The sequence below is a fragment of the Rhinopithecus roxellana genome, chromosome 19 (genome assembly GCF_007565055.1).
Source record: "Rhinopithecus roxellana isolate Shanxi Qingling chromosome 19, ASM756505v1, whole genome shotgun sequence".
Lineage (NCBI taxonomy): Eukaryota > Metazoa > Chordata > Mammalia > Primates > Cercopithecidae > Rhinopithecus > Rhinopithecus roxellana.
The window spans coordinates 23,572,697-23,586,727 of record NC_044567.1 but is presented as its reverse complement, the minus strand read 5'-3'; the positions used below and the strand labels follow the sequence as shown (position 1 = coordinate 23,586,727).

The 14,031-nt window shown below is 49.9% G+C and overlaps 1 protein-coding gene across 2 annotated transcripts in view; it reads right to left on the bottom strand.

Annotated features, from left to right (window-relative positions):
* Positions 1–238: 238 nt before the first annotated feature.
* The window catches only part of TBX4 (T-box transcription factor 4), a 32,388-nt gene continuing 18,595 nt past the window's right edge, over positions 239–14,031 (bottom strand). Inside the window, exons 6-9 of one of the 2 annotated variants that reach the window (XM_010364075.2) lie at positions 6,417–6,569; positions 5,354–5,442; positions 5,004–5,233; positions 239–2,418 (exon numbers count right to left, since the gene is read on the bottom strand). In XM_010364075.2, coding sequence (XP_010362377.1) covers positions 1,799–2,418; positions 5,004–5,233; positions 5,354–5,442; positions 6,417–6,569 — 1,092 coding nt within the window. In that variant the 3' untranslated portion in view covers positions 239–1,798. The remainder of the gene's footprint in view (positions 2,419–5,003; positions 5,234–5,353; positions 5,443–6,416; positions 6,570–14,031) is intronic. The other variant, XM_010364076.2, reaches the window with a different exon arrangement.

The following is a 14,031-nucleotide window of genomic DNA, read 5'->3' as shown; positions in this document are numbered from 1 at the left end:
GTGGACCCTGGAATCCCGATTCATAACCCAGGGGGTAGCATGAGATCAAAGGTACAATTGCTCTGTTGGTCCTAAGTGACTTCACTCTGAGCTCAGAGGCTCCACGGTACAAATATTCAGAGGCACTGAAGGCCTCACCTGACACTTGAGGAAAAAAAAAAAAATACCAGCAAAAAAGAGGCAGAGGCCATTGCAGAACCAAGAAATGACCAGTCAGTAATAAAGAGCATCCACACACTTCACAGTTGTAAAATGGCTTTATGTTCCGATATGCAAAATAAAAAGTCCATGCTATATAACAAAACACTTGAAGTTCCATATCACCTGTTAGCTAATGTGTTTTCTAAAAAAGCTTTATCTGTAGTGTGTGTGTGTGTTTATATATATATATATTTATTTATATGTTTTATCTAAACCATTCTTAGTTTTTAATATCAAACATGTAATAAAAATTTAAATAGATGTCTTTCCAAATACCTCCTCCAACATTTATTTTTATTAAGTTCATTCATTTGTAAAAAGCAAAGCTGAATTTGACATGTGGCCTGCATTTGTGAGATATATATATATATAATATATTTATTTATTTATATAATATATAAATAGCTATTCAGCATGCAAAATTTAGTGATTTCCCAAGTTTGATGGAGAGTTCACCCCAGCCACATTGACGGCCTGCTGGTGTTCAATGCTAAAACGCAGGGCTGAGGACTGTGTGAGTGCCACACTGGAGAATTCTCTTTGCTCTTCTGAGCTCACTGGCTGAGTTTACTGGAAGAAACGAATTTTTCTCAACTATCTTTATTTCTGTTGGGCTTTCTCGCTCCAGAAGCGTAGATTTTCTGTGAGCGGAACAGGCCCTGGAGATGCCAGACATCAGCTCCAGTGTGGCTTCCTGGGGATGATGCCAGCTGAGGCGTGTTTCATAATTGCCCATCATAGGATGCAGATGGTATGATGCCTGGGAGGCCGAATCTCCGCAAACCAGAATGAGAGACTGTATGTTGGGGACCTAGGGGGAAGGGGTTCTGTACTTTACTACAAAACCTGAATGATGACAGAGATGCTACTGGTTGCATTTTCCCTCCTCTTGAAGGAAAAAAAAAAACCTTTAAAAATACCCCTCAGGTGACATTTAGCACATGACCCTTTCCGAACGTCATCCCTCAGACCTCAGAGTTCCAGTCATCAATGTCTAGGCCACTAACTGAGCAGCCAGCTGTACTATCAAAGTACATGTTGTGGCTTAGCTGAGCCCACCTCTCAGGCAGTCTTACAGACTCTCCAGAAGCCCAAGGAATGGGCCTCCTGCTACCAAAACCAGACTCTCAACTCCCCTTGCAAATAGAAGGCCAGGAACTCTGAGGTGTGCACAGAGCCGTCACACCCCAGCAAGAATCTTCCTACCCCAGCAATGAGAATCTTTCCCCATGGGACAGACCTCCCCACCTGGCCCCTGAGTAAATCAACAATTATAAAACCTTTCCAATAACTCATAAGAACCCTCCACTCCCATCCCACCCACGGGCATGTCAAGAGATGTCAGATAACAATGGACCCAGGTCCTGCAGCCAAAATCACTTCTTAGATAAATGTGGTGTTTTTTTTTCCTTGTCATGACCTCAGTTGTATGTCAGAAGATGGATGCTCTCCAAATACATACGTGCTCGCATGCAGACACACACACACACACACACTCCCTCTGGAATACCTTCCTGTGTTTCTTGGTAGTGCAGGCCACCCACAGAGGTTAATACTGGAGCAACACAGTCCCGGGGCTGTGGAGGAGATGTGAGAGTCATCCATCAGTCCAGTTCTCCACAGTCCCCATTCCTGAATGGTACTGTAAGGAAGACTCTCGGGACAAGGAGAAGGTTTGAGAGTAGAGAAACTCATTGGCAGCATTTAGATGTGGTGAGGGTGGCTTCCTCTCACATCCTGGGGGAAGGCCGCGCTCTCTTGGGAATGAGGCACTGGGCCCCCGCTCTCGGACCTGAGACTGGGAGAGCTGATTGTAGACGCTGAAGTGGGCATTTCCTGGTGGCTGGGAGCTCTGAGCGGAGAGGGTGGGCAGCCGCGGCATCATGGTGGTGGCGGTGAAGTGGGTGGGGAAGGGCTGGTATGGCACAGTCTCCATCGTCTGCACGCTATAGCTGGTGTACGGTGACACTGAAGTCCACATGTTACAGCTCAGCGGAGGTGGGGGCAGGTCGTCCACCCCAGACACCCCAGCAATCTCGGGCCCTGAACCTGAGTACATACAGGCTTCTCTGGGGGTCACCTCACTGCAGTAGGAGGGGCTCAGCATCTGCTGGTCGTAGGGAGGGGGAGAACGGAAATAGTGATCCTCCCCCACCGAAGAGGGGGCTTCCAGATAGGATCGCTTGCAGGGTAAGTCCAGGTGTCGGGCACCATCTGCTGAAAGACAAAGTAACACTCAGGAAGAACCATTTCCACCAGCCCAGGCCCCAGGGCACCCTGCTGGACGCTGGGACAGCCTGTCCTTTTCCCTCGGCGCCCGCCCTCCCCATGTTGCCATGGCACTCCCAGAGCCATTTCAATCAGCCACAGCTTTTATAGGGTGGCAGCCGCCAAGAAGTAGTCAGATTACGGACCCTACTCAGAGGCCACGGGGGACACCACATCACCGGACACGGAGGGCCGGGCTTAGCCAGGCAGCACTCGGCTTTGATCCTTCGCCAGCCTGACTCTTGAGAGAGTAAGAGGCCTTGGTGTGCAGTGGCATTCTCAGGCTAGGCCCACCCTGGCCAAGGAAAGTGGAGGCCCTTGCCAGGCCAGCCCAGGCCCAGAGGCCACATCTGTCTGAAGGAGCCAGAAAATTAAGGCCATGAGGTTTCTGCCTCCATCCTCAGCTCCCAGGAAGACCTCAGGGAGCCAAAGCCACTTGTAGGCATGTTTCTGTTGTTTTTAGAAGAGGAACTAACCTCACATGTGTTTAAAGAAGAGCCATCGGAGTTTTACTACACAGATTCCAACATAACAGTGTCTACAAAATTAAGAAATAGAACTGATAATAAGTGAAAAAGGTGACATACTTTTCAGGCTAAGCAGATACTCTGGAGGAAGACGACATCAGATGCCACAAATCATGTATGTGCCTTTCGACATCCTCCACCAGGAAGGTCTAACTATCTGGAGTGGTGCGCCCTCCCCTGGGATCCAGGGCTGACCCAGGCCTGAGGATTTGGGGAGCAGCCCACTGAGCCAATTTAAGAACACTCATCCGGGCTGGGTGCGGTGGCTCACACCTGTAATTCCAGCACTCTGGGAGGCCAAGGTGGGCGGATCACTTGAGGTCAGGAGTTCAAGACAGCCTGACCAACACGGTGAAACCCCATCTCTATTAAAAATACAAAACTTAGCTGGGCGTGGTGGCATGCACCTGTAATCCCAGCTACTGGGGAGGCTGAGGCAGAAGAATCGTTTGAATTCAGGAGGCAGAGGTTGCAGTGAGCCCAGATTGCACCATTATACTCCAGCCTGGGAGACAGAGCAAGACTCTATCTCAAAAAAAAAAAAAAAAAAAAAAAAAAACCACAAACCCCACACATCCATGGCTCATCTTGGCCTCCCTCCTCCTGTTTTCTCCAGGGATTCATTCTGGGAGCTCTGTGTGTGCACACACAGGGCTGGAAGCAGAGGGGCTGAGTGGGTGTGAAGGCCTGTGCTCACCTCTCTCCTCTGCCCCTGCTGGTGGCATCTGCCCTTTCCAGGGAGACCTGCTCCTCTCCCTGGTCCAGCTCTCTCCTTTGCCCCTCACTCAGCCCGATTCTCTGTCTTCTCTCCAAATCCCTCTCTTCTCCCTGCGCTAAGCTCTTGATCCTGGCCGGTGGCTTACTCACTCTAGGTCAGGAGTTGGCAAACTTTTTCTGCAAAGGGCCAGATACTAAATATCTTAGGCTTTGTGGGCCACAGGGTATCTGTTGCAACTACAAAACTCTGCTGTTGTCCCATGAAAGCAGCTATAGACAACCTGTAAGTAAATGAGTATGGCTGTGTTCCAGTAAAACTTTATGGACACTAAAACTTTAATTTCACATAATGCTCACATTTCATTAAATATTCTCCTTTTGATTTTTTTCAATTGTTTTGAAATGTAAAAACTATTTTGTACAGGTAGCAGGCTGGGTTAGGTCCAAAGGCCACAGCTTGACGACCCGTGGTCTAGGTCACTGAGTTCTAATGAGACTTATGCAGGGGATCTCGGAGCTCTGCCGGGCTAGTCCCTAGGAGCAGGGCTGAGGGAACATTCTGGATGGCAAGCAAAAGTCCCCAGGCTCATTCTGAAGGGAATTTCAGCGGCCCCGTGAGGTCTTCTGGTGGAGTAACATGAATCATCGCAATTCTATCCATGGAGGAATCAAAACCTGGCACAGAGCACAGACGTGATGGTGCCTAGCTCCGGGCTCCTCCTCTTTACGAAGAGGCCTGGCACAGAGGGTGCTGTGGCTTGTCTTACCAGCCCCATCTACATCCACAATAGCTCATCTCAACTCTCAAGCAGCCACTGCAGATCCTGGAAGGAATGATCGGATGGAAGGCCCTGCATGTGAGACACCAAGTCCTCCCTGTTCTGGAATTGAGGTTGCTTTGACAAATAACAGCTCCAATCCCAAAACCTCTGGACCGGGAAGTGTCAGCCTCTTCCTGCACTTCCAGGCAGAGCCCAGCTCATCCCATGAGGCGCTCAGAGCAGTGACTGCAAAGCAACACTTGGAAAGGCATCTGGGGACACCAGGGCTACAAGCTGTCTGTGAGGGTTCCAAAGGCAGCATTAAAGATGAGAACCAGCATCCCTGCACTGGAAAAGATGGCCCTGCGCCCAGCTGTGATCCCTAACTCTTCAGGCTCACTCTCCCAGGCCACACAAGCACCAGATGCGTGTGTGTGTGTTGGGAGGTCGGGGGGGCTGCAGAGTGGTTTCGGGGAGAACCTCACCCCTTCTCTGACCCCCTAGGGCTTCTAGACCAGGAGAGCACTACCTCGTCTTTTCAGGCAGTGATAGAAGAGGCTTGAGTCCCTCTGGGCAGGAAAGGTGCTGAGGGGCAGGTCCTGCGGCTCCGCGAGCTGCGAGTGAGCGCCATTCTCGTGCTGGTAGTGCTGGAGCGCCTGGTGGGTGCCGAGCAGGGGGCCCACGTCCGGTGTGGCCGAGAGTTGGGGGGAGATGAGCCTCTGCCTCATGATGCTTTTGGAAATCACGGGGTATTCTTTGCTGAAGGGGTGGGGAGGACAGGAGGAGAGACAGGAAGAGAGTGAAGATACACTGAGGGTCACAGAGGCCACATGCCTGAATCCCATCTGCCCGCCCCACCCCCGGGCCGCGCAGCCCCACCTCTGCAGCCGGGCCACACGCAGGTCACTGTCATCACTGCCCCGGAATCCCTTGGCAAAAGGGTTGTTCTCAATTTTCAGCTGGGTGATCTGTGGGGAGAAAACACACAGGGTCACCGGGAGGAGGGCGAGACTGGGCTGACCTCTGGCCCTCCTGCCTCCCCAACCCCAGGCAAAGTCAGAACTAGGGTAGGTCTGGGGAAGTGGGCCTTGCCATTCCCACCTGGTTTGTTCCTGGCTCTGATCCCTTCTCCTTGCTCTCCACCCTCTGATTCTTTCTGCTGCTGCCCAGCCCTCTGCACTGCCGGGATTCTGTCCCCATGGGTCTCTCCTGGGGACCTGTAACAGCTTCCCAGTCAGCATCCCAGGCCTGCCGCCTGAGTCTGTGCAACTACCACATCAGGCTCTGGGTGACCGTTCTAGATGCAGTTCTGACTCTGTCACTCTTCTGCCTAAAATCCACCACAGCCACGGCCCTTCCCCAGTGACCCCTGCCCACCTTGCCAGTCCCTGTGTGCATACTGTGGAAAGCAGATGGGTGGCAGAGCACGGCTGTCAGTGACTGGGACACAGTGGGGATGGCTGGGCTGGGTGGGGCAGTAGCGAGGGTGGGAGGTGGCCGACCACAGCCTGGGAAGTGCCTCTGCTCAGGCTCTGCTTCCACACCCCAGCTGACAGCACCCCAGGGCTCCTCTCCCCATTCCCTACCCCTCTCTCTGAAGGCACCAGGAGATGAACCAAGAGAAAGAAGATTGTGGAATGAAAGGGTCCAATGCTCAAACCACAAGGCAGGCTCTAAGCTCCTGGTTTTCACAGTTGCCAATTTTCTCCATTCCGCAAAACACAGAGACCGTAATTCCTCTGCGCTGGAGATGGACGTGTCTAGGGTCCTTTTCTGTTCATCATTCGATTTGTTCACGGTTCTGAGGGACTCTAGGCTTCTGAGGGCCCTGCACTAAGCCTGCCCAAGCCCTGCTGGGACTCTGGCTTCATACTCTGCCTCTCTGCATGGTGGAAGGAATGCAGGATGGTTTTAAGCGGGGTCTGTGGGGCAGTGGCTGTACCTTGTGATTCTGGTAGGAGGTCACAGAGATGAAGGAGGTCTCTGGGAACACATGGGTGCAGAAAGCGGTGTTTTTGGAGCCAAAAGCGTTGTTCTCATCAGCCTTAACGATGTGGAGCCGCGGCTGGTACTTGTGCATGGAGTTGAGGATGATCTGGAAGGGAAGGATCTCATGCTGAGCTCCAGGTCCCCATCCGCAAACCCCAAGCCCTTGACCTCATTCATCTGGCCCTGGCCTGGTTTTTCTCATTCTCCTCAAAGCACAGGATCCAGGGCCTGCGGACCAGGACTGGAGCTCCCAAGTGAAGAACAAAGCCCCTGGGTCCCAAACTCTCTCCACCCCAGCCCCACTTAGCCTCTCTGCACCAGCACTAACGCCCAGCCCCAGGCCCTCCCTGATGTGACCAATTATTCACTGTGGTAATGGAGAACTGGAGTAAGCCCTTAACAGTGTAAAAGCCCACTGTGAACTCAGCACAGTGTAGCAGGTGGAATTCTGAGCTGTCAGCAAAAGTCCCTAGGGTGCCACCGACTCACTGTTTGATCTCAGACAAGTCACTAGGCTTCTCTGTGCCTCAGTTTCCACATTTGTAAACGGGATCATAACACGTAACCTCCCCTCAGGGGTCCCCCTCCAGCCTCACCTCTTCTCAATACCCTTCTTACACATGACCTGCCTCTTCTAGAAATACTTGGGTTTTGCAGGATGAGGGAGAGGGAGGAAGCTGAGGAAAGTGTCCCACTGTAACTTTTTTTGTTACATTGCTCATTTGTTCTTTCTTTTCTTTTCTTCTTTTTTTTTCTTTTTTTTTTTTTTTCTGATGGAATCTCACTCTTGTTGCCCAGGCTGGACTGCAGTACTGTAATCTCGGCTCACTGCAACCTCCACCTCCTGGGGTCAAGCAATTCTCATACCTCAGCCTCCCAAGTAGCTGAAATTACAGGCGTGCTCCACCATTCCCAGCTAATTTTTTATATTTGTAGTAGAGACAGGGTTTCACCATGTTGGCCAGGCTGGTCTCGAACTCCTGACCTCAAGTATCCGCCCATCTCGGCCTCCCAAAGTGCTGGGATTACAGGCGTGAGCCACCGTGCCTAGCCTTGTTCATGCATTTCTCAATGTTCACAGAGGCTGGCTGAGGATGTGCTGGGGAGACCCAAAGGTATCCTGCCTTCAGACCTGCCCAAGGCCGCTCCCAGCCCTCAGGGAAGCTCTTCAAGTGTTTAAGGTGCCAAGGTAGGAGACGGCACAGTTCCTAAAATAATGCCATAGAAGGCAAGAGGCCCCCAATCCCAAGGGCCCTTGAGGATGCCATGGGCTGGGGGAGGTGGGTTGCCGTGGCTGGACAAAGCTTAGCAAAGCGCCCTGGAGGCGCGGCCGCCAGAGCCCCTGGGGCCGCTCACAGTAGTTGCTGCTCCAAACCTGCTTCATTTGGCTGCGCCCCACGGTAGCAGCTGCATCATGTGCCATTAAAATGTATTTTTTATCGTTGACATTTGCCAGACGCCCTCCCCACTGAAGGCAGGACCAGGAATTTGGGGCATTTTATCAGCCCTGCGGCTTCTGTTAACCCTTTGGTTTCTGTGGCCGGGCTAGGCAGGCCCTAGGGTCCTCTTCCCCTCTGCGCTCCCTTCTCTGTAGCTGGGAGTGCCCTTTCCTTGGGTTGGTGGTTGGGCTGCCGCCCTTCTAGGTTTCCAGGGATGGGGCCTGGTGCTGACGCTTAATGAAAGGTTTAACCCGTTAGTGACCAGAGTGCCATGAGAAAGGCCAGAGTCAGGCTCTTCCATGGCAAGTCTTGGCCAAAGTCTTAGTCTGGGAAGACTCTGCGCTTATCGTGCCCTGGGGCACAGGGATAACTTAGAGAGCCAGCTCAACTGAGGAACGGGTGGGCCAGGACCTGGGTTGTGGGTACTGCTCACCAGTTGAGCTGGGTGACTCCATCCAGCAGGAACCACACTTTCTGCCTTCTGCACTGGCCACTCCCCCATCAGCCCTCAGTGACAAACCTCTGGACCCTCACAAGGCGAGTACATAACTCCCCAAACCCCAAAGCAGGTCCTGCAGCTGGGGACCTGCCGCCCAACTGGGGGCCTGCCGTGTGAGGAATGCAGAGTGAGGCTACAGGACACAGGTCCCGCTTAGAGAGGCCTTGCTATTTGTCCCTTTCCAGGATGCTGGGGATGCTCCTGTGGTGAAAGGAACTGCGCCTGGAAAACACCTCCCAGCCCCGTAAGGTGACTCCATCACCCTGCACTATTCACAGAGCTCCAGGCACCCACAAAGGACCCACGTTCCCAGAAGATCCGGCAGTGGAATACTTGGGAGGTGGCCTGATGGCTCCAGGAGTGCCCAGTTTCTACCTGCGCACCTTTGCACATGCAGGTCCCTCTGCTGTCTTGATCTTCCTTTCACATTTTCTTCTCACCTTCTGGGCCTAACATCTCTTCTAGGAAGGCCCACCTCTTCCAGGAAGGCTCAGGTCCAAGGGCCTGCTCTGAACACCCAGTTCTGAAACTTGCTTCTCATGCGTTATCTACCTGGCTGTCATTCTGCATCCTAGTGGCTTCCTATTTCTTCTTTTCCCTTCAGTTACACTCTAAACTCCTCAGGAGAAAGGGCCATACCTTTTATCCTTTTGTACCTCCAGTCTCCTTTGCCCCCAGACAGGATCTAGTAAGGGCAAGGTCGGGTTTGAGAGTGGGAAGATCTGGGCCACGGCCACAAACCCTCCATGGGAACGTGGGCAAGTCCCTTCCTCTCTGGTCTTTGCTTGCTCACTAAAGACGAGATCATCTCTAAGGCATTTTCTAGGTCAAAAGTGGTAATGAAACATGCACAGAGATGATCTCCCATGAGCTCAGTGTTCCAGCTCCTTGGCATGAAGGCCTCTCCCAGTCACTCTAGCCCTCCAAAGGTGGCAGCACAAAGGGAGAACAGAAACTGGACTGAGAGAACCCAGGATAGAGCCATAGGCACCAGCACCTCATGAAGGTTGTGCAGGACACTAGGACACGTGGCAGCAGCCTCCCTGCTCCTGTGACACCTGGGCAGTCATGAGCAGTCGTGGGCTGATCAAAGCCCTGGGTATCATCATCAACTCCCTTTCTCCTCACTGTCATCCACCTCCAGGTGCACTCAGTGACTGATTCCTGTGACTCTATCTATAAAACAAAAGCCCCTCCATTCCCTTTGCACACCCCTGCTTGAGGCCCCACCATCTCTGGCTGGGCTGCGGGGACAGCCTCCCCCTACTTCCATGTACTTTCTCTTCACTTCATCCTGCAACACATCCCATCAGTTCACTCCCCTGCTCAGAACCTTCTGGGAAATTCAGGAAGATGTGCATTGCTTAAGAGCACAGCATTTTATATTTCCTCCTCTTCCCCCCACATCCCCTCCTATGACTGCTGCCAGTATATAGGGCTCAATAAATGTCTTATATCCACAATCCACCTTTGATTGTTCCCGCTTGACCCTTGGAATAAAGGCCAAACTCCTTAGCCCATCAGACAAAGTCCCTGATGACTAGGGTGGAGAGACTGCCCAACATACCTTCCGAGGCAGGGAACCAGCCAGGCTCACAGGGAAACCTGCAAAGAGGGAAGCTGCCAGTCCTACAGGGGCAGGTGGGAGCCACTACGTGAGGGTAACCCCAGTCATAGAGAAGTCAAGAAGGGTGCGGACGTCTTCATGATCTCTGTTCACCTGCGTCAAGTCCTGAGCAAGCTCTTCTCCTTTTCCAACCATTGGGGTCCCTATGTATAAAGTGGGGACTTTGACTAAGTGGTCCCAAAAACCCCTTCTGATTCCGACAGTCTAGAACCTCGACAAGTATCTGGAAGAAAGTCTCACCCATTGAGCCAAGGCAAGTATAAACTTGAGCCTTAGTCCCATCAGCCGGGAGAATGTGAAACCAACTCAGTGACTCACACACCTGGCTTTGCTCGGAAGTTCCTCAGGCGCCACATTAAACTACTTTGCCAGAGTTTCACATTTATATTTGCTGCAGAGGATATGGGGCCAAATGGGCCAGCCACGTCAACAACCCCACTACATGACTGGTTCCGTCATCATCATCATTTCACAGAAATGGGATTCATTATGTTCTGGCCACAATTCAGAAGCCTGTTCTATTTTAACAACTGCAATTGCGCCAAACATCCCTCTCCTCAAGAGATCGCCATAGCGTACTTGGCCAATAAAGCCCAAATCTATCTACATTGGAATCAGAGAACATTAGGGCATGGAGAGGCAGGCCATTGAGATCATTTGTGTCCAGCTCTCTAATTTTACAGATGAGGAACAGAATGCTGGTAGTAGAGACGTGACTCGCCCAGGAACACACAGCTGGTTGGAGACACAGTCTGCAGCAGGATCCAGATGGCCTATGAGAGAGCACACATCGCTCTCAACAAGCTCAGATTTCATGAGAAGGTGCCAATTAAACACTGTAAAGGACTTGGGTCAGCAGGCCCTACTGTCCATCACAGAACACACATTATGTGGATGCTAGCCCCTCAACAGTGTGGCTAATGTCCATTTTGTCAGATACTAAAACCAGATTTACCCCGTACCATAATTTTACTTTCTGTGACTACCTTCTCCATCATCCTTCTGATCCTCCCCAGCCCTACCAAGAGGTTAGGACAGTGACAGGATCTCAGCTTAAACACCAAAGAAGAAAAGAAAGAAAACTGAGACCAGAATGATAAGAGGTGTGTCCAAGGAAAATTCAAACTAGAACGAAATCAGGGAGCCCATCAGCCCACTCCAGAGGCCCTGGCCAGAGGAACCTCAGACCTCACGTCCAGGGAGCAACACTGGGGTGGTACCATGGGGCCTCCAAACCTTCCTGCCCTCTGCCACAGCAACAGCAATAACAGCTGGCACTTACTGAGCATAGCCTGTGTGCCAGGCCCTGTGCTAAGTCATTTACATGCACCATAAAATTAATCTTTACATTATCCATATAAAGTAGGCATTAATTATTATTGCCCTTATTTTAACGGGCGAGGGACTGAGGGTCAGGGAGGCACAGGCATTTGCCCAGCATCAGACAGCCAATTTCAGGCACAGCCAGAATTGGTACTAGTTTCCAAGCCTGAGTTCATACCTCAACCTGGCTGGGGAGGGTGGGACCTGATCTGGAGCTCAGGGCTTGGCACATTGTCAGGGATCAGCAAATGTGGAAGGAAAGGAGGAAAGAGGGAGATAAATAGCTCTAGGTCCCCACTGGCAAATTTGCAGCATAAGCTTTGAGGGGGCATCCAGCGTAAGCTTTGGCAGGGGAAATGGCTTTGCTGTCTAACTACCACCTCCTTCAGGAGTTTCTCATGCACTTACCATCCACCAGCACCCACTGGCTTGCCAGACACGATGGCTAGGCACTAGGATGTCACAGTGATTGGAAACCCCATGGTTTACTATCTGGTGGTGAAGTCACATAGTAACCCCGAAATTGAGCAGAAATAAGCAGTGAGAAAATGTAGTGAAAGAAAGGCTGCATTTATCATGGTAACGAATCAGGTGACACACCTAATGAGAAACGTGCAGGGTCACTTCAAGGAAACCTGAATACGCTTGAAGGACCAGAAAACTCTTCAGCAAATAGAAAAGGATTCCTATCAGTCTTCTCTAAGTAAATTTATAATTTAAAGCACATCCAATAAAAATATAAATAAGTTCCTTTTTTTCTTTTAACACTACAAGCTTATTCTAAAGTTTATATGAAAAAATAGACAAGACTAGCCAAGAAAACTCTGAAGAAGATCAAGGAGGCCCAGTCCTGCCAAACACTAAAACCTATTATCCAGTCTCAACAGTTAAAAGACTGGCGTGTGAACAGGCACACATTCATATGGGGATTTAGTGTTCAGAAATAAGGCACCTCAACCAGGGGAGGAAAGTGGACGACTCAATTAGTGATCCTGGGACAACTGGACAGCTTTCTAGAAAAAAAAAAAAAATTGGATTCACACCTCAAATCAAGGCCAGGATAAATTCCAAAAGGATCAATGGTTTAAATGTAAAAATAAATCCATAAAATACTAGAAGAAAAGTCCCTTATAAGTAAGGAGGGGGTTAGGGCTTTCAATAACTCAAAATCCAAAACCCAGAAGGAAAAGACTGATCAATTCAATCAAAAGCATCGGCGTGGGAATATCACTACAGGCAAAACCAAATGACAAATGATAACCTGGACATGTGTAACTCATATCACAGATAAGAGCTACATCCTCCTAATTTATAAGAGTTCTTAGAAACTGATATCAAAAACCTACAAGAAAAATGAGCAAAGGACGAGAACAGCAGTTCACAGGAGAGGAAATTTATTAAAAGAAGATGCCTAACCTTACTCATAATAAAGGAAATGCAAATTAAAGCTAAAACTGATATACACTTTTCACCTGTAAAACTGACAAAAATCCAGACATTTGTTCTCCCACCTTATTGGTAAGTCCATAGTCAGTGCTGGAAATATATACATCAGTACAGCTCCCATGGAGGGGAATTTGGTGATAGTTTCAAAGTTACAAATCCGTGTACCCTTTGAACAGGACATTTATCTCACAGATATACTTGGCACTGTGTAAAATGGCATATGTACAAGCTTAATCAGAAGAGCAAAGAATAAAAAAAATCTAATTCCTTCAATAAGAGCTGGCTACATGATTTCTAAAACAATCATTCGATAAAATTCTATGCAGCTGCAGGCCGGGCGCGGTGGCACATGCCTGCAATCCCAGCACTTTAGGAGGCCGAGGCAGGCGGATCACCTGAGGTCAGGCGTTTGAGACCGGTCTGATCAACATGGTGAAACCCTGTCTCTACTAAAAAAGGAAAAATACAAAAATTAGCTGGGCGTAGTGGCAGGCACCTGTAATCCCAGCTATTCAGGAGACTGAGGCAGGAGAATTGATTGAACTCGGGAGGTGAAGGTCGCAGTGAGCCAAGAGCGCACCATTGCACTCCAGCCTGGGTAACAAGAGTGAAACTCCATTGCAAAAAAAATTTAAAATAATAATAATTCTGTGCAGCTGCAAAAGGGATGAGGAAGCTCTCTCTGAATGCACTCTTCTCTAAGAGATATTATTAAGTTTACAGAGCAAGATGCAAAACATGTTTCCATAGTATGCCACCTTTTGTGTGTAAAAGAGGGGATTCCAGATTACACATTCTGCCTGTGTGCAAAAACAAAACAAAAATGCTGAAAGGGAATTAGTAACTGTGGTTGCCTGTACTGGGGGTTGAAACAAACAGTGGATCAGGAACAAGTAGAAAGAGATGTCGTATTGTAGACATTTTAATTTATTCAATGATTTATGTTTAAAGCTTGTGAAAGTACTTCCTATTCATAAATAAAATTTTAAGATGCAAATAGGTACAAAATTATAACTTCGGCAAGTACTAGCATGAAAAGTTGCATAGTGCTCTGACAGCATAGAATGAGGACCCCAACCTTTCTCTCTGAAGAACGTGCATTTGAGCTTGGATCCCACAGCTCAGGAGTAGCTACCCAGGCAAAGCGGGTGGGAAGATAGTCCCAGGGCTAAGGGTGGGGCAGTCAGGCCTATGCCAATTATGAAGCCCAGTGGCTAGAGCAGGAAGTCACATA